At 47.1% G+C, this 20244-nt stretch overlaps 1 protein-coding gene across 5 annotated transcripts in view; it reads left to right on the top strand.

Moving 5' to 3' along the window:
• DYM (dymeclin) overlaps positions 1–16553 on the top strand; it is a 382159-nt gene extending 365606 nt beyond the window's left edge. For all 5 annotated transcript variants that reach the window (XM_021092922.1, XM_021092897.1, XM_021092955.1 and 2 more), the window contains one exon: positions 15763–16553. In XM_021092922.1, the coding sequence (XP_020948581.1) occupies positions 15763–15912 (150 nt within the window). In that variant the 3' untranslated portion in view covers positions 15913–16553. The remainder of the gene's footprint in view (positions 1–15762) is intronic.

Genomic DNA, 20244 nt, shown 5'->3' with positions numbered 1-20244 from the left:
CTCTGTTCCCAGGTTTCCTCTGGCCATGACCTTTGTCACAGGGCAGGAGATGGGCTCTTTAAGGCCCTTCTGCAGCATAGCTCCTGTGGACAAGGCAGGGCTCAGCCCAGCAGCCCTGCCGGCCCTCATTGGGCCCCTCTCCCTTCGGGAGTCACACATCACAGCCAGCCTTTCATGTAGGATAACGGACCAGCAGAGGTGGTTTACAGATGAGGTGACTAAGTGTCAAAGGGGTGACGTTATCCGTCCGGGTTTGTTAGTGTCAGCGCCACGTCTAGAATTCAGACGTCCAGAGTGTTCCCTCCCTCACGCCATTCAGAGCATATTAGTCTTAAAAGTTTATGCTTCCTTATCATAGTGTCTCTTTCAAGTTCAGATAACTGGTAAGTGTGACCACTGCCAGGAAGAGCATTAAGTACCAACTGCCTGCCTTTTACAAGCTCCAGTCTTTCCAAGCTGAGGAATTCAAAGGGGCAGGAGTCCGAATGCCCTGCCTGCCTAGGCTGTGAATGACACAGGGCCCTGTGGCTGCCGAGGGCCCAACCAGACCCCTCGGTTGATATTTGCAGTTGGTCCCCCTCTACCCACACCCACGGCACACAGAGCTGCTGCCACAGAGAAAAGAGAAACAGCTCCCAGCTTCTTGCCTTGCTCTTTCTGACCACTACCCCACTCTGTGGCCCCACCTGACCTGAGACGTGAGCAGTGTCAGCGGAAGGCCTGGGACTCCACAGGTAGCCCTCTAAAGAGAAGCTTCGAGCCACGATTTGGGTCAAATTGGACTGTTGCTGCTGGCCTACACCACAGCCACAGCAACCCCAGATCCAAGCTGCGTCTGCTACCTATACCACAGCTCCCCGCAACGCTGGATCCTTAATCCACTGCGTGAGGCCAGGGATCGAACTTAAAACCTCACAGTTCCTAGTTGAATTTGTTTCTGCTGCGCCATGACAGGAACTCTGGGTCACTCTTTTCTGAGCGTCCTGGTCCTTCCTCTTGATTAGGACCACTGTTTTGCCAACTGTGAGCATTCCTTTTTTTTTTTTTTTTTTAACCTGCCTGCTGTGTCATTGCATATTCATAAAGCTGTAAAAGGTTCCCTTCGTAAGAAAATTATGGGAAAAAAAAGAGAAATCCCACAAATATATACTAGTGCTGTTAAATTTCCCACCTGCCCTGAAGTCAGCGCAGTACTCCATTTTAGCCACGGCGGGCTGGGTTTTAAACTTCTAACACACTAAGAAAGGAAACTTGAACCCTGAGTTTTTTGTACAGGGAACAGTAAAAGCAGGATTCATGAATGGCAAAGAGTAGGCTTTTGTAACTGGAAGATTTGCTCTGTGTTTCAGCTTCCGAATATTAATATCTTCATATTCTGTTGAATGTGTTAGCTTTCCCTTGAGTGTCTTCCTCAGTGGCCTGCAGTCTGAAATCCAGGTCATATTTGCTTTGTGATCACATCACCTGTCCCTTGTTTATTATCCTCTCTGTGTGTTGGTTTTGGAGAGCAGAGAATGTGAAGTATTTTTCTATTCTGCCATAATATTGACAATAAAAATACCCTCTCTTTAGTGGGCTGTTTAGTTGCTCTGTCTCATTGCGGTGGTGCTAGAATAAAGAAGGACCCTGAGCCCGCTGTGTGGCTGTCAGGTCTCTGACTTGTCTTAAAGGTCCTGCCTCTATTTCAGGGAAATGGGAGTAAAGGGTGAAAGCTGAAGAAACGGGGATGTGACTGAATGACCTGGGAAGTCTTTTTCGGCCCTCTTCCCTCCCCTGCCCCTGCCCCTACCCCAGAACAATCTGTGGCTGGCACTGGGGCCATTGTTACTTGGTAGTCAGCCACAGATCGCTGGTTCATTCCTTCTGAGGGAGCCCTCCCCAGGGTATTTCTTAAAACCATAAAGAGAAACATTTCTTCATCTAGCCTTTTCAGTTCTTCAGCTCATCATAAGCTTTGCCTTCCCATTCCTACTGCAAACAGACCTTTATCCAAGAAAGGGAATTAAAATTATTTACCTAAAGCACAGGAACCATTTGACTGTTGAGCCACTCTGCACTTTGGGGAAGCTCTGCACCTTGCTCCTGAGCTACTACGTGGGCAGAATCCATTCAAAACTTCCAACTGGGGTTCCCATCGTGGCACAGCAGAAACGAATCTAACTAGGAACGATGAGGTTGCGGGTTCGATCCCTGGCCTTGCTCAGTGGGTTAAGGATCCCGAGTTGCCGTGAGCTGTGGTGTAGGTTGAAGACATGGCTCAGATCTCGCATTGCTGTGGCTGTGGCGTAAGCTCCAATTCAGCCCATAGCCTGGGAATTCCATATGCCTCGGGTGCGTCCCTGAAAAGATAAAAAAAAAAAAAAAAAAAAGAGAGAGAGAGAAAACGAAAAGCAAAAAACTTACAACCAAAGGGAATGTTACTCCTGTGCATTAGAAAGAGCTTGACACTTGGTCTTCTGAATCTGTCTCCCATTAACATCATCATCATTGAAGACAGACAGCAGTAACCTAAGAGTCATTAGTCATTTGTGAAATGATTGCATACTAGAAGGACTAAGAAGCTCCCAGCAGAATCTGTACCCCCTAGATCGTACTGAAGACTGTTTTTTGCCATCCTTTCACCTTTTTATCTGATTACCCTCACTTTGTTTTCAAAATCAAAACTTTTGGAAGTTTAAATTTCAACCTCTTTTTATTTTGGGGGGGGTATTATAAAATAAATCATATCCTGTCTTCCCCAGATGAGATATTTTATACAGATCTTTTGATTACTTCTTCTGTGATTATAGCAGGTATAAGTTCTAAATTATGAACATCAATGATGGTCCAGATTAAAGGGGAGGAATATCATATACCACTCAATTATTTAACTTTATGGTTTAATGTATAGTGAGGTAGGCTCCCCTTCATTATTTTCTTTTTTTGTCTGAGGTCTCGAGTCACATAACTCTGTCGTACTAGTGTTTTTTCTTATGCCATCCCCACCCCCGCCCTTCAGTGGCATATCCCACCACCCACTTTTCTCTGTCTTTGCTTCTTGCTGTTCATGTTTTCCCTGAGAAAAATTAGACAACCTGCTCTGGTTAGTTCTTTCTGATGCATTCAATTGCTTATCTTCTGTCTTGAGATTTTCAAGCAGTTGAGTGTTTCACCATTGATAGCTCTTTTGCAAATAGAAAGAACACAGTAAGGTGATATTACAGTGTGATGCATAACACCAAATCAGGTTTTTGAATCATTTAATAACGTCATTTAATAAAATGACAGTAATCATTTTACTGTCTTCAAGGAGATAAAAACACAACTAACTTATCAATAGCATTTTTTAATACTTTTTTTCATACTATTTCCCATTATGGTTTAGCACAATAAATTTTTTTTTTTACTTTTTGGAAAGCATCACCTGCATTCCCAAAGAGAACAAGCCTGAGTCTGAAGGAGTTTTGGGGTTGAGGTAATGAATATGTTTCCTATATGAGAACAATTTCTTAAAAAGTAATCTTATACACTAGTCATTTAATATGAATTCCTGTTTACTTGGCCCGTACGACTGTTAAGGCTGTTAAGGATTTTTGTGGTTTTATTTATACATGTTTGTACCTTCTTTTTAGAATTGGGAGCTAAGGGTGTTGCATCTCTTCTAGTGCTCATGTTCTTTGGTTCCGGGCTTTCTTCATGTTAAGGTTCAGGAAAGTAATACAGATTTTTCAGGCTAACCTAGACCTGTCCAGTTGACACTGAGGGGCCCCGTCTTCTAGATGGCTCTCCCTCACATTGGTGGACTCACTTTATATCAGCAAATTAAGAATCATTGGGAGCACTCTGCTTCTGTCCCTTTCCTCTAGATTTGCTAATTCTAATCCCCTTTGTCAGTCCTCATGACTGTGAAACAAACCTCCGTTTGTGCCTTTCATTCATCAGTCTCACACGTTAGAGTAACCACTTGGCCAGGACTGTTGCGTCTGACAGGAAGTCACAGGTCTGGCTCAGACCTCACTCATGGACCATGCTTGCGACACTGGGAAATGCTGCCGTAGGAAGCACTGAGGTTGAACTTTAGGTTGTAAAATGCATGCCATTAGAATTAGGGGATTTTAGGAGGATTTTCTCCAAGTAGATAGAAGAAAACATTGACTTAGCAGCCCCAAGGCTTTTCATGTACCGCTTGGAATAGATTGTTCTTTCCATAAGCAGAGGGAATGAAATTCTCCCATATAATGGATACGTGGGAGTGTTGATTAGCAGAGCCTGGTTTTAACTTCTTGCTCAGGAATAATTAAGGCCTGACTTTTCTGAGGGTGGGGTGCCCCTGGAAGGCTTGCAAAATTGTCACATTTACTTATAATTTAAATCCTAAGAATGTTCAAAGGAGATAACTCAAGAAATTAAAGACAACTTCTTATCTCTGTCTGTCCTAGTTGGAATTCTCTTTCCAGATAACTCTTTGACCTGCTCTGGCCAAGGCTGTGTTCCCACCTGACATAACCACACAAATGCTCTTCCTCTCAGAGGCACATCCATCAGGGCCAGGGCAGTGCCAGCAAAGCCCCTCATCTGCCCTTGTCCCCCACATGTCACCCACCTGTAACTCCCAGCATGGACATTCCAGACACAGCAAAGATCCTTGTTCTGCCAGAATTTGTCTAAACATGATTTAGAATCTTTCTCTAAATCTTTATCTCCCACCTAATTTACATATTAATCTGAAAAAATAATCTGAAAAGTGTAAAGAAATATTATCACAGACACTGTAGTTAGGGTTTAACTGTTAGATTTTGAGGTCATACCACACACACTCACACCCCCCCACTTTTTTTTTTTAAACCCATATTGCAGTCTTTTTTTTTTTTTTTTTTTTTTTTTTGTCTTTTTGCCATTTCTTGGGCTGCTCCCTAGGCATGTGGAGATTCCTAGGCTAGGAGTCGAATCGGAGCTGTAGCCGCCAGCCTATGCCACAGCCACAGCAACGTGGGATCCAAGCCGAGTCTGCAACCTACACCACAGCTCACGGCAACTCGGGATCCTTAACCCACTGAGCCTGGCCAGGGATCGAACCCACAACCTCATGGTTCCTAGTCATATTCGTTAACCACTGAGCCACGACGGGAACTCCAAAACCCATATTGCAGTTTTGACAAGAGTAAGTGAAGGACTCAATAAAAATGGAGCTTGTCTCAGTTTACCTACCAGGCATCGGGTCATGACTAGTGCACGTGGATGGGCTCACTTTGTCTTCCATAGTTAGATGGATATTGAAATATAAAATAGGACCATGACCACCTACATCAACATCATTCATTATCCATGATCTGATTTTCCCATGTGAGACTATACCGGCAGTAAGGCGATGGTAAGGAAAACAGGCAATTTGAGAAGTAAATTAATCTATTAGTCTTGAAGTATTGCCCTCCCCCCCAAGCCCCAGTAAGTCAGTGCATTTGCTTCTGAAAGGGACATAGGCTTAATTTGGCTCATTTTATCCCAAATAAATTTGGGCAGTTATTCCACTAACTCACTTAGTGAGCAGGACTCAGTTTTCCCAACTCTTTTTTCCTCCCATACCTCTTGAGTTTTTCTACAAACAGCAATTTTTACCTCTTTGTTGGTTTAGTCCTTTGTTCACTCACTGAGCAAGTATCTCTTAAGCACCTAACGATATTCTAGCACTGAGGGGACATATCCGTAGGAAAAAAAAACACTGCCCTTATGGAGCTTAGATTCTACTTAGAATTTTTTTTTTTTGTAGGAATGCGTTCTTTTTTGCTTTTTAGGGCCATACCGGTGGCATGTGGGAGTTCCCAAGCTAGGGGTCAAATCAGAGCTATAGCTGCCAGCCTATGCCACAGCTACAGCAATGTGGGATCCGAGTTTCGTCTTTGACCTACAACACAGCTCATGGCAACACCCAATCCCCGACCCACTGAGCAAGGCCAGGGATTGAACCTGAATCCTTATGCATCCTAGCCACATTCATTTCCACTGACCCACAACAGGAACTCCCAGGAATGCCTTTCTTTCTCCAGGCTCTCACTCTCTTGGCCAGATATCTGAGTCCGCACTGCAGGAAGGACCAGCAATTCCAATCATCTGTGGCTCCCCCTCTGGGCTCACTTTCAGCACAGGAAGTTCTGCCAGTAAATTCTCTGCTGTTGCCCTTCATCTCCCACTGTGGGATCAAAACGTTCTCTCCCTCCCAGCCTTCAGTATTGCAATTGGTTTGCCTTTGAAACAGGGCCTGGACTCAGTGCTGCATTCAGTCTTCTTGAGGAGTTGACACACTTGGCAACGTCAGTTGCCATCTCAGAGCCAATGACTTTTAAATTGGAAATATCTATCCCTAGCCTACCTGTTCTCTCAACTCTAGTCTCTCCAAATAAACAGACTTGTTATCCTGACCCTCAAGACCCCCCCTCTCCTTGTCTTTCCAGCAGTGTCTCCAGCCACCAGCCTTGCTGTGCGCTGGTCCCACATGACTGGCCAGGCCCACAGGTGAGACGCTGGCCTCTCTGTTGGCTCACAAGGGCCTCTGGACATGCAACGCCAGCTCCCTCCCTGCCACCCGTCCTGCCCCTGCAGGGCAGAACCCATCTGTCAGGGCCTTTCTCAAACTCCCCCTGCAGCAGGAGAGCCTGTCCTTTCTTCCTCCTCCTCCAGGCCACCCTATCAGCCCCCAGAAAAGAGAGAGAAATTTAAAACTGAAGACCTGCTCCTCCTCAGGAACCCCTTAACCTGGACCTGTGAGAGAAGGGTCTGACGGGGACATTCACGCAGACTTCTGACTCACATGGATCTCAGATTCTGGCTGATGGCGTGATGGTGAGTTTGTGGAGGGCTCATCACAGGTGCGGCTGCAACCTTCTGTTGTATCCTTCTGTTTTGCCCCTAGTCACAGAAGCCATTAGTGTGGCTCGTAATCCTCAGAGATGGCAAAACAAGGTCCTGAGAGGGAGGTGCGGTCGCCCAGCCTGAGCTTTCAGGATAGGGGTGTGTGCTCACCCTGTAGCTCCCTTTTTGGTGATAACTTACTGCCCAGAGAGGTCCGTGAGGTCCCCGCTGCCTGGCCGGCCATCATGCTCTTAGGTATGCAAGGTATCGTGACTGCCCTCCGAGCCTCCTCATGGTGGACTTCTTCCTTCTAGCTTTGTATTTCCTCATTTGTAACTTTTAATAAATAGCCCTCTATAATCTTCTGTATTTTGAATTTAGGTTTTTCACTAATTTTGAAACGAATTTGCATAAAATGGAACTGCTCCACGGTCAGCAGTGCTGTTATTCGTAGGCCAGTGCTTATCTTTTGCTTATCAAGTTAGGTAATAATATGTGATCCATCAGCAGCACATTCCATTATGCATAGAAGAGTAGGCCGTGGCCTCCTTGTTCAGACCATAATTGAGCTGAGTTGATCATATGGATTCTTTTCCTGGAGCTTGCTCTTCAAAGCCGACCAGCAGTCTTCCAAGCCCAGTGTTAGCCAGTCTGCCTGGGAGAACACCTCTCCTGAGCATTGTTCTTCCATCTTGTGTCACGTTCTGCCTCCTGCTAAATCATACCCCCGTTAGAGGAGCAACAGCTATTCCTCTTTCCTCTGCAGCCTCAAGCACAGTGCTTCATAGATAGTTGGCGCTCACCAACGTTTAGTTGAAGGACCCAGTATTAACACAGAGTAAAAGAAGGGAGGAAGAATTCCCATCATGGTTCAGTGGTAACAAACCGGACAGTATCCATGAGGGTACGGGTTTGATCCCTGGCCTCGCTCAGTGGGTTAAGGATCCAGAGTTGCCGTGAACTGTGGTGTAGGTTACAGATGCATCTTGGATCCCGTGTGGCTGTGGCTGTGGCTGGCAGTTGTAGCTCCGATTCGACCCCTAGCCTGGAAACTTCCACATGCCTTGGGTGCAGCCCTAAAAAGACCAAAAAAAAAAAAAAAAAAAAGAAAAGAAAAATAGGGAAGAAATACTAGGGAAACTGGTTCATCATCCAACATCACCCCTGGATAAAATAATCGCCTGTAAAATGCCTACCTTGATATCTTTTTAAGACAGAATCTTGAAACCAGTTTACTCTCCAGCTGTGCAGAACCTGCCCACAGTAGCCCCTTCGTGCATTGTAGGAGCTCTCCTCGTCTGTCCCACCCCATCTCCCAGCAGTGACAGGCCACCTCGCTACTGACCATCACCAGTCACTTGCCTATTTAGAGGCTTGATACAGTCTTTTCAGGAATTTTTTTTTTTAATGTGTTATCTAGCTATTTGATTTTAAATTGCACCAAGCACTCTTGGAGCCATGTCAGTGCTTGCTGGCGTTTCTAATGCTATCTATATAATCTTTAGGTAGAAGAGGAAAAACGCCATTGAACTTTTGTGGTAATATAGTTATTGCAGTTGAGCCCTACATCTGTTTGCTGAACTTCCTGTGGGTTTTCACCAGATCACATGGCTGACAGCAGAGACAGTCTTTAAAGCTTTTGGTCTGCTTGTTATACCCGAGTCTCAACCACCAAATCAGACCTTTGCTTTGTCTCTGGGCCGGGCGTCCGGATGTCCCACTGTGGTGGGTTGATTCACTGGAGCTGATAAAAACATTCCGGCCAAATTCGAGCGTCTAGCATTACCTCTGGCTCCAAAAATCAAAACAACAAGATTGTTGTAAGTAGCTTTGGATTGAGACCAAGCTCCAGGCTTGAGAGATGGGTTTTTCCCTCCTCATTGAGCTGAGTCACAAGACAACTGTCTTGGAAAGAGAGGGGCGGAAACCTGCCCCCTGCTGGCCCCTTCCAGATGCAGTCTGTGGAAACAAAGCCGCCATCCCCCCTGAGCTCTTCCTCCACCTGCCCAGAGCTTTAGTGGTCCTCAGGTGCATCCACCCAGCTGTCACTGGCTGGAGCCCACAAGGGGACCGAGGAGGCGGGAGAGAAGATGGGGTAGAAAGGTGAGGACCCAGGAATGCCCTGTGGCCTGGGCATCACTGGCCAAGTCAGGAGTGAAGGTGCTTGAGCGAGGAGGCTGGACTTGGCTGAGCCATCACAGGATGCATTATCGCTCCCCACAGGCTTGAAAAGAACATAAAGGGAAGAGTGACTCTTTCTAGGTTGCTGATCTGACATTTAGAATATGACATTTTTTGGACTGAATCCTGACAAAATGTGTCCCCAGTGTCCAGTGCTAAATAAAACCTTTTGGGAGTTCCCATTGTGGCTTAGCAGAAACAAATCTGACTAGCATCCATGAGCCCGCAGGTTGGATCCCTGGCCTTGCTCATTGGGTTAAGGATCTGGTGTTGCCGTGAGCTGTGGTGAAGGTCACAGACAAGGCTCGGATCCCATGTTGCTGTGGCTGTGGTGTAGGCTGGCAGCTACAGCTCCGATCTAACCCCTAGCCTGAGAACCTCCATGTGCTTCAGGTGTGGCCCTAAAAAGGCCAAAAAAAAACCCTTTTGTCTTTCTTTTCCTTAGCTCTCAGACTTCTAAGAGTATTAGAGGAACACATATTTTTTATTTTTCTTTTTAAAAGAAATGCATATTTCTTTTTCTTTTCTTTTCTTTTCTTTTTTTTTTTTTTTTTTTTTTTTTTGGCTGTACCTGTAACATGCAGAAGTTCCTGAGCCAGGGGTTGAACCCTTTCACCGCAGCAGTGACAACGCCAGATCCTTAACCTACTGAGCCACAGGGGAACTCCAAGAATGTCTGTTTCACTCTAAACCCGGGTGGGTTCTCTCTCTGGCTAAATAGCTCCCTGTTCAGGGGGTGCCATATTCAATGCAGCTTGGACACAGGTAGTCACACCAAGAGGCTGCATACACATTCAGTCTGGTTCACTGACTAGTGTTTGCAAAGCCCTCTTATGACTTATGCCTCTTAGTCACCTTTTTAAAACGTTCCCAGTACACTGTCTTAAAAACAACTCATTGCAGGAAAGAGGAGGCTCTCTACTTTGTGCTTTGTTATATTGGCTTGGTTAATAGCCAGTCCTCAGCCACTCCAGCCCCCATCCAGCCACACCCCAGGCTGCTCGTTGGAGGTTGTTGAACACGCCCCAGAATCATGCAGGGAGATTGTGACGCTGATGTCAAACACGGCTTAGAAGTGGCCCTTCTGTCAACACCACCGCAGCCCCATAAGCTTTCCTCGGGGCCGATCCCCACTTCGAGTCGAGTCCCGCCACAGGACTATACGCAGATATGAAGCTATGAGTTTCTTAATGTAACTCACTATTCAACAAATGATGACTCTATAGCTTTTTAGAACCTACCTTTTTTCAGTGACAGAACTTTATTCTTTAAAAATGCTAATGAAGGAGTTCCTGTTGTGGCTCAATAGGTTAAGAACCCGACATAGTATACATGAGGATGCGGTTTGATGCCTGGTCTCAATCAGTGGGTTAAGGATCTGGGGTTGCCATGAGCTCCGGCGTAGGTCAAAGATGTGGCTCAGATCCAGCGTGGCTGTGGCTGTGGCTGTGGCGTAGGCCGGCAGCTGCAACTTCAGTTTGATCCCTAGACTGGGAACTTCCATGTGCTACAGGTGCAGCCATTAAAAAAAGAAAGGAAAAAAAAAAAGTGCTAATGAAGATGAGTCTGTCCCTTTTAGGCCATTTGTCAGCACTTGTTCCTAGGTTTTCACGTGGGGAGGCTCAGGTTCTTTATGTTTCTGTTATAATAACAGGAAACAGTGTTGCCAAGTAGAAAGTGTCTAGTTGGGTGGAATAAGAGAAATAGGTTAGGACCAGGCCAGGGATGGTATTTCTAGTCTTTGGATTTGATTGCTGAAAGTGCTAAAATAAGAGCATACCTTATTACATTTGCAGATCACTTTAATGTCAGTATTAACAGCCAACATTTATTGAGCTGTTAATAAATAGTTTTTGGGTCAGGTTCTTTAGAAGGCACTTTTACATGGCTCATCTCATTTGATTGTCACAACCCTGTGAAATAGAATTCAAAATCTGTTAAATTCAGAATCTCAGCATAGAGTAAACTCATCTTTTGAGAGCTTTGGTCTGAGTGATGGTACAAGATTTGTCTCAAGTCACCCAGCTAATAAGGACTGAACTTACAGCTCGTAAATGCTGTGATTATATTCATAGGTCTGTTCTTAGTACTGTGCTTGCTACACAGTAGGCCCTCAGTAAGTATTTAATGAATGAATGAATCAGTGAATTGATGAATGAATGCATGGAAAGAGGTGCGTGTAGAACTCCAGTCATCTGTCTGCCTTTCAGGTGCTTTTTCTTGTTACTCAAAGATTAACGAGTAACTAGAGTAACTGTATGTCAAGTGTTTGAACATGCCTGCCATATAATAGGCAGTCAGTTCTGTTAGCTATAAATGTTAGCTGGAATCTCAGAGTTAAGTTTTTGCAAAGAACTTCTACTGATCAACTTGAAAAACGTCATAATGAAATACACATATGCTATTGTCAGGTAAAGTTGATATTATACTGTTTGTATGTTCTATTATATACCATATCTGGATAAAGTTGATACTATATTAAATACTATTTGTATGTACTATTAGATACTATGTCTGAATATTCTTGCCACCCTGATAGTCACCCTACATTGAGATTCGTTTATTGTACTTACTCCAGAGTGAGATTGGTTATTGTTTTCACGTAAACTTGAGCCAAAATGAAAACAAGGCCTTTTCAGCTCCATTTTTCCCAGGTGGTGGAAAGGATGGATGGTCACGGGGGTGGCCGGGTGCTTTTCTCCTGGTGGCCTTTTCCTAGATCCGCCTGTGCATGATCTAAAGGCAGCCTTTGACTCATTACTCTTCCTAACTGGAGAGTCATCAGAATTTCCCCAAAACCATGAGGGCGGGGAAGACTTAGCGCTGGCACAGACATGTGGTGCCACCCCACTGAGCGGCTCCTGCCCAAGCTGCTTTTAATTCTGCTGGAAGGAATTCTTAGGAAAGCAGTTTGCTCCTTTTCTTTCCCATTCCACCCTCCCTGGAGCTACAGGAAGCAGGCTCAGTTAAGTTGCCTCACAGCCTTTCCTAAGGCCTGCCTTCGTAGGAAAGCCCCTAAACATGTCACTCGGTAGAGAAAAGGCTCATCTTTTAGTCATTTTTCTCTTACAACAAGAAGTGCATCTTATTGGCTACATTACCACTTAGAAATGTAGGATGTTGTTACTCCAGCGGAAAGAGGCAGTGCAGGGGGGTGGTGGGAGGAGGGGTCTGGCCTTTTCTAACCACCACCTCTGTGCCCCCAGCCCCCTCACTCCTCTCCGAGACAGGGTGAGAGGTTTTCTGAAGTTGAGGCCATTCCAAGAACCAAGACTTCCATCTTCGTTATTAGGGGGTAAAATTCTTTTCGTCTTCAAACGCGGTCCCTCATCAGTTGACATCATTGTGGGTTTGGTAATTTTTCAAGGACCCAGTAGGGTGCTGGGTTCTGTCCACACAATGAAAGAGCATAGAACAAACCCCAAAGGGCTCCTCGGAGCCTAGGAGAATTAGATTTTAGGACAAAGCGCTGGGGTGGTTACAACAATGGCGTCTTTCCAAACTGACTTTCCCACCCAGTCAGACCCAGACGTCAATCCTGACTCCACCCCACAGACTGTATGACTAGAACCAGCACTTAGCTGCTCCAGGCCCCACTTCACCTTCTGTCAGTGATATTGGCCACATCAGCCTCGGCAGGACACCATAATAACTGACCATGATGTGCGTGGGGACCTTCCAGACCAACCTGGAAGCTGCTTGCCACACCTTCTTGCTACAAATGCATGGAAAAAGAAAGTTACTGTGTTGGTGCCTGTCAGACCCCTGATTCCATGGCGAAGACATTGCCACCTCTGAGAACTCTGTCCCCATACCTGAGAACCTCATTCCAGGCCGAAAGCAGCACAGAGCACATGAGAAGGCTCATCAAGGATGCCCCAGGCCCCCAGAGACCACCCAGCTGCTGAGCGGTTGTGGTGCACCCACGCGGGCTTCGAGAGGACTTAGTGAATAGATGGCAAGGGAGTGGAATGCCAGTCAGATCACTGAGTGCCAGAAATAGGGCCATGTCCCTTAGCTGATCACTGTCAGTCAGACTGACCCCACAAGCCCAGTAGGAAGAGTCATCCTCCCCTCCACACTGTTGTCAGCGTTGCCATCAGCGCACACAGACACACTTAGCCTATGCCGACAATAATGAAGAACTGAGTCAACACACTGAGGGTCTGAAAAGGCTTGGGTTTTCACTAAATCTGAGTGGTTCTGCAAAGTATGGAGCAGATAGAGTATGAAGGAGGATATCGGGGTAGGTAACTTATGCTAGAGGTCGGCCCACCTGTAAAACTCCTTGCTGGAGTTCCCGTTGTGGCTCAGTGGTTAACGAATCCGACTAGGAACCATGAGGTTGCGGGTTTGGTCCCTGGCCTTGCTCAGTGGGTTAACGATCCGCTGCCATGAGTTGTGGTGTAGGTCGCAGACGCGGCTTGGATCTCATGTTGCTGTGGCTCTGGCGTAGGCCAGCCACTACAGCTCAGATTCGACCCCTAGCCTGGGAATCTCCATATGCCATGGGAGCGGCTCAAGAAAAGACAAAAAGACAAAAAGACCAAAAAAAAAAACAACTCCTTGCTGTATATTCTGTATCTACTGATGCCCTGGGAGCGTGGAATAGAGTTGGTTTTCATTAAAGTCGTAATAAATGGGGACTGTGCTGTCTGTGGTATGTTGAAGTAACATCCATGACCAGAGGAGCCTCCTTTTTCATGAATCCCTGTACCTTTTTCAGGATTTAACTCAAAACTCACCTTGCCGCAAAGCATTTCCTGCTCAACTCAGCCCCCACTCATCATTCTCGAACTCTCAGGATCCAGCACTTAAATGTTCAGTCTTAATCATTACGAATGTTGTTTTGTTTTTTGGTTTGGGGTTTGTTTTTTTAAGTATAGGTGATGTACAGTGTCCTGTCAATTATTGCTGTACAGCAAAGTGACTCAGTTACACATATACGTACATTCTTTTTCTCACATTATCCTCCATCATGTTCCATCACGTGACTACATATACCTCCCTGTGCTGTACAGCAGAATGTCACTGCTTATCCACTCTGAATGCAATAGTGTGAACTACCAACCCCCAACGCCCAGGGCATCCCAGTCCCTCCCCCTCCCCCATGGCAACCATAAGTCTGTTCTCCATGTCCGTGAGTTTGGGGTTTTTTTCTGTAGATAAGCAGATGTTGTTTTAAGAACCTTTAAACCTGTGTGTGTATGTAGCTCCCCTACTCCCTCCACCACCACCCTCCTTTCTGTTTAAAATCTTTTAAATCCACCCAACTAGTGTCCTTTTAGCTCCGGCCTGTTTGCTCCTCACCTGGCCCAGGCCCCACCCCTGCTGGGTGCCCCCCAGTTCTCCCCTCTGTGATCCAGTCCCTGCTCAGAGCCAGTCCCATCGGGCCCCTTTCTGAGACCTTTCGGATGCTTCTGGGACCTTCGCGCAGCGAGCTGGATTCTTCCTGCAGCTCCGTCCTCCACTGTGGGCCCTGCTCACCGGGACTTACTCTGCCCCCCAGTGTAAAGCACCTCATGCCTTCCTTCCGTACTGCTCCCTCAGGAGGAACACGCTTCCCTCTTCACCTGGCTGCCTCCTCCACCACCAGGCCTCTGGAGCCTCCTGTCCTTCCCTTCTCACTTCTCGGTGATCATTGTTTTGCTGTTGCTACTGCTGTTTCCTTTGTCTCTGCTCCACAAGGACGCTCGTCCGAGAGGACAGGAACTGTGTGGAGCTGCTGGCCCTGCATCCCCGGGTCCTGGTGCTCAGCCCCCACCTGTGCTGAGGAGCAGACGCTCAGCCAGTGTAGGAATGAATAAGAGGGATTGAGCAAGATGCCTTACGTGAAGTGGTTACCCTTGTGCCTGGGACGTAGTTGAGCCTTAGATGGTTGATTGCTTCATTCTGCAAGTTATTTACTAAGTGTCCGGCCACTCTCTGTCGGGATACAGCAGCAGACACAGTGGATGTAGAAATCTCTGCCCTCGTGGGCCACGCGTTCATGGGAGTGTTTCCCCTTCGCCCTCTGCCAGCTCTCTCCCTCCGCTGTTGCCTGCTTCTCCCCAGCCCCCTACCCCTGCCACCATCACCAAACTGCAGCCTCTCCTGCCAGAGTCACCTTGGCCAGGGAAGCGGTGGGTGGGGCTTTTAGCTGAATCCTGGGCTCCTCGGGCTGCGGAGAGGAGAATCACCTCCTCTGCCCTGGCGGGAATATGTAGATCGGGAGTAGAACGAGAACAAAATCAAAAGCCCAATGAAAGTGCTACTTACTAGACCTGGGAACTGCACATGCTGTCTCTGCAGAGCAGCGACTAAGCCTTCCCTGCGCCTCAGGCACAGGTCCCCTCCACAAAGCAGGGGCGACCCACAGCACTGCTGGCCCTCTGTGCTCACCGCCCGCCCTCAGGGTCAAGGCCAAGGAGTTCTGAGGGGAACTTCAGCCAGAGGAAGGTGTCTCAGGAAGACCCAGTGGGCGGCGGTGTGCAGGAGACAGTCTTGCTCAAACACTGCCCGCTGTTTCCCACTCTGGCGTTTCTCACCCCGCCTTGTCCACTGTTCTGGTCCCTGCTCCTCTCAGCACATGGTCACCCCTGACCAGGGCCAGTGGGGTTGTGTGCCCTCCCTACAGGTGACTCACACGCCCCCGGAGCGGCAAGCTGGATCTTGTGTCCCTGGGGCTCTCAGGCCCTCTGACCCCTCAGAGGAGGTATAAACTGCTCCTTTTCATGGGACTATGGGATTGACCAAATTGTCTTGTTTTCGTTACAGAAATTTCCAGAACTGAAATTCAAATATGTGGAAGAGGAGCAGCCCGAGGAGTTTTTTATCCCCTACGTTTGGTCCCTGGTGTACAACACAGCAGTAGGCCTATACTGGAACCCGCAGGACATCCAGCTGTTCACCATGGATTCCGACTGAGGGCGGGACGCTGCCTCCCAGCCTGACCCCCTCCAGCCAAGCAGCTCTTCTAGTGATGTTTTTCTGGGGAACAGAGGTAGACAGAGTCCCTGGCGTGTCTTCCATTGAGGAGGATCACACTGGCGTGTTTCCCTTGCACACTCGGGTTTGCAGAATTGGTGCCAGTTGGCAGTAGATCACTCAGTTTAGATGATAGCGTGGGGGGTGGGGGCACAGAACAATAATAAATGTAAAAACCTGCCGTTTCACATGCAATTTTATTTCTAAACCAAAAATCATGAGCTTTTCTAGAAACCTGATGCCTTAGGCATGTAACACTTTACCAACACATACTTTTTTTTTTTTTTTTTTGCATGTTCAAGCTTTTTGTTTTGGTCATGTGTGTGTGCATGTGTTTCAACATTAAGAAACATCAGTCTGAAAAGATGACATGAGTTAATAAGAAAATGAAGCTGTGTGTGTGGTGTAGTTGCCTTTCAGAGGGCCCGTGATGTCAGCCAGAGCAGTTGGATCTAAGCCTTTAGATGCTTGGCCTCTTTCCCTCAAAGAAAAAAATGGATCCTTCTCGTGAAGCCCAGATTAGCTTTTCTGTGGATTTGGCCTCTGAGCTGTAGCTGAATTAAATTGGAGTCTAGCACAAATTAAGTTAATCTACTCTGTATTAATCATGGGGGGAAAAAAAGCTTCATGTTGAAAGCAATCTTTTTTCTTCAACCAGATGAACAGGAGAAAGAGGAGACCAATTTGATTAATGCAGTATTCCGTATGAGATGAAAAACATTTCTCTCCATTTCTGGCTTTAAACTCTTTTGGGGTCTGTGTGACCTGCAGTTTCCCCCCTGAGCCGGAGGAAGGAGCTTCTCAGAGGGAGAGGGCCCCTGATCGCCCTGAGCAGACCTGTAGCCCCTACGGGCAGAGGTGGACGGGACTTCAGAATCATACTGAGTCCACGGCCACTTCTGTGGCCTAGGTTCATTCTCAGAGACGCAAAATATTTGCTTTTCTGCACAGGAAGCACATAATCACAGGTGAGCCAGAGCACCCGTTGCAGCCTCCTTGTCTAATGTCTGTCAGGAACAGCTTCTCGCCAGTCCCTGCGTCCCAGGCTGGGGGCCTCGGTCATTTGGGCTCAAGACCACCTTCTGAGGGTCTGGGAGGAGCCCCCTCTCACACTGAGCTCTGGCAAAGGCTGAAAACACAGGTGTGGTTTCCACCTGTGAAAAGCCTGACTACTTTCTTTCAGTGGCGTTTGAGGTCGACCCTGTGGTTTCTTTACTGTCAGGACAGGGGCTGAGACCAGTGCTCCCTGAGGATGACTGAGGAAGGGCCGTCGTTGGCCGTGGACGCAGAAGACACTTGCAGCCTGCTTGCTGCCTCCTCAGCCTCGTTCTGTTCGGGCCACTGAGGCATCTCCATGGATGACTTGGGGGCTCTGGCATTTCACTACAGGTCGTGTGGCCAGGGCCTCTGCACACATGAGGCATGTGAACGGCTTCTGCTGAGCTGCCCTGTGGGGAGAGGCGGTCTGGAGGTGGAAGGAACAGTCCCCTAGTCAGACGGGAAATGATGACATTATTATTTCAGGGAACAATTAGATTTCCTACATGGGAACTGATATATAGCTTTCATTTGTTCCCAGAACACTTTGCTTCCTTTAATCAAAATCACAAAATTTTAGAGGGTCACATGGGTCACCTGAGCCTCTGGTAAGAGCACGGAACTGTCCCACCAGGCTGAGAGCTAGGCAGTGCCATGGGACAGTCACTGAGCTGCTGGACCATCCGTTTTTGTGAGTCAGGGCAGGGAGTGGGGGTAGGGCTGTGGCGCCTCAGAACTGAGAGCAGGCAGACCACCAGGAGAGCTTGGATTGAGGAGATTCTACTGTCTCTTGCCCGGGCCACCTGGCTCACCAAGGTGCCCCCAAGCCCTATTCTCCAGCAGTATCCTCGCCCTCCCAACCCCCTTTTAATTAACCACACAGGAGAAGTGCTTGCCGGCCTCCAAGCTCAGCCGGAGCTGCTGCCTTAGAGGCAGCGTGTAAGTACACACTCCCAGACATCACTGCCTTGGTCCTGCAAATCCACCCGAGTCTCTATTTTTATGAAAGATTTATGATGTGACAAATTTAAATGATAAACTTGAACGACACGTTAATTTGCTTAGAAATGCATTTTGTTTTCCACAAACTAAAAATGTATAGAATAAGGCAATACCAGACCATCACGTGTTTGAACGTAAATTAACATCTGATCTTTACCCAAGATACAGAGCCTTTATTGCAGTGTGTTATCTGAGCAACAAAGGCTTCTACCACAGTATTTAAAGTATGTGCCCCTTGCAATAGCACTTTTCCTATTAGTTCAAGGCACTGTGCAAAAAAAAAGTTTCAGAACCCTAACTCTGGTTCCCACAGTCACCCCTTGAGATGGGTGTCTGTCATAGGATCTGTGAACAGCAGCCTTGCAAGGTCAACATCACAGGGTGGCCACCATTCAGCAGTGCAGATGGGAGAGGGGCTGGGGAGCAGCTCAAGGACAAAGACAGAGAAAGGCAAGAACAGGTTCCTGAGCGCACGGCCAGCACAGACACTGAACACCACACAGTCCTCTCCTTCAGAAGGAGGTCGCAGGCGCTGGAGAAGGGAAAGGTGAGAGGAAAGAACGCAGGACCAGCGTCTGAACACTGAGCAGCTTCCTCCAGCTTGTGGAGCTCCCCCAAGAGGAGCCTTTAGTTGGGAACTGCTCTTAGGCCCTAAGTTTCTTAAGATATCTTTCTTCAGGCAACACTGTCCTAGGTGTTATAGCATTATAGCTCTCCATGTAACTGAGCCACTCTGCTTTTCAGAGCCATAAATTAGTGTTGTGGTGCTTCCTGATACTTTATAGGCTTGAGTTTGCAAGGTCAACCTCTTTGGGTCTCTTACTTTCCTCCTAAGCACTGTGCCTGCAGTTTCAGTCACTGCCACTTGACATCAGGGACTGATCCTCGGGGTTTGACGCCAATTCGGGCCTAGTCCAGTGTCCTACAATCGCTTCCAAGGGTCAAGGAGGTCAGGGTTTCTCTTCTCTGACAAAGAGCTTCCTATGTTTCCCATTGTGGTTCAGCAGTTAATGAACCTGACTAGCATCCATGAGGACTGGGGTTCGATCCCTGGCCTCGCTCAGTGGGTTAAAGATCCAGCATTGCCATGTGCCATGTCCAACTTGCAGACCTGGCTCAGATTACTGTGGCTGAGGTGTAGGCTGGCGGCTACAGCTCCAATTGGACCCCTAGCCTGGGAATATCCATATGTTGTGGCTGAGGCCCTAAAAGAAACAAACAAACAAAAAAAAAGAGTTTCATATAAACATGAAAAGCTGAGGAATGGATTATAGCCCAATCCACAATTACGCCTTTTTTTTTTTTTTTTTTTTTAAAGAATTCAAAGTAGGAATTACCTGGTAGCCTAGTGGTTAAGGATCCAGCATTGTCACTGCTGGGGTTCAGGTTATTGTTGTGGTGCAAGTTCAATCCCTGGCCTGGGAATTTCTGCATACCGTGAGCATAGCCAAAAGAAAAAAACAGATTGACAGAACATTGTAAATTAACTACAATTTAAAAAATTTAAAAAGAATTCAAGCCATAAAATTTAATCTCATTAGAGAATATCCATTTGGAGCCTTCAATCCAAAGCAAAGGAGATTGATCAGGAACTCTCCACCCCCTTGGTCAGGTCCTGTATGGCAGCCGCTACCCTCCTAACTCCTACCCTCCTGCCTCTGGAATTAGCAAAAGCCCCTCTGCAGAAGAAAAAACATCCCACACAACTAGCCAGGTAATATTTCATCATTCTGCTGGTTTTTGGATGACTTCAACAAAATTTAAAATATTTTGGTGAAGTTCCCATTATGACACAGCGGCAACAAATCCGACTAGGAACCATGAGGATGCAGGTTCCATCCCTGGCCTCGCTCAGTGGGTTAAGGATCTGGCATTGGCGTGAGCTGTAGTGTAGGTCACAGACGCACCTTGGATCCTGCATTGCTGTGGCTGTGGTGTAGGCTGACATCTGTAGCTCCAATTCTACTGCAGCCTGGAAACCTCCATATGGCATGGGTGAGGCTCCCAAAAAGCAAAAAAAAAAAAAAAATGTTGGCCAGATTCCCAAGTTGTCATTAGCTGGAGGGTTAGTTTGGATTACCTAGTTCTCATCAGTAGACTATCCTTCGTGGAAACTGTGGCCCAGCTTCTAAATCATCTCAGTCCCTGAATGTGGACTGAGGCAAAACCAGATCACTAATGTCCCCAGGTGCATAGCAAATGGACGTTCTCTCTGGAGGACATGAACTGTTA

The sequence above is a fragment of the Sus scrofa genome, chromosome 1 (assembly GCF_000003025.6).
Source record: "Sus scrofa isolate TJ Tabasco breed Duroc chromosome 1, Sscrofa11.1, whole genome shotgun sequence".
Taxonomy (NCBI): domain Eukaryota; kingdom Metazoa; phylum Chordata; class Mammalia; order Artiodactyla; family Suidae; genus Sus; species Sus scrofa.
Note: the sequence above shows the minus strand (reverse complement) of the source record. Positions and strands in the feature narration are given on the sequence as shown.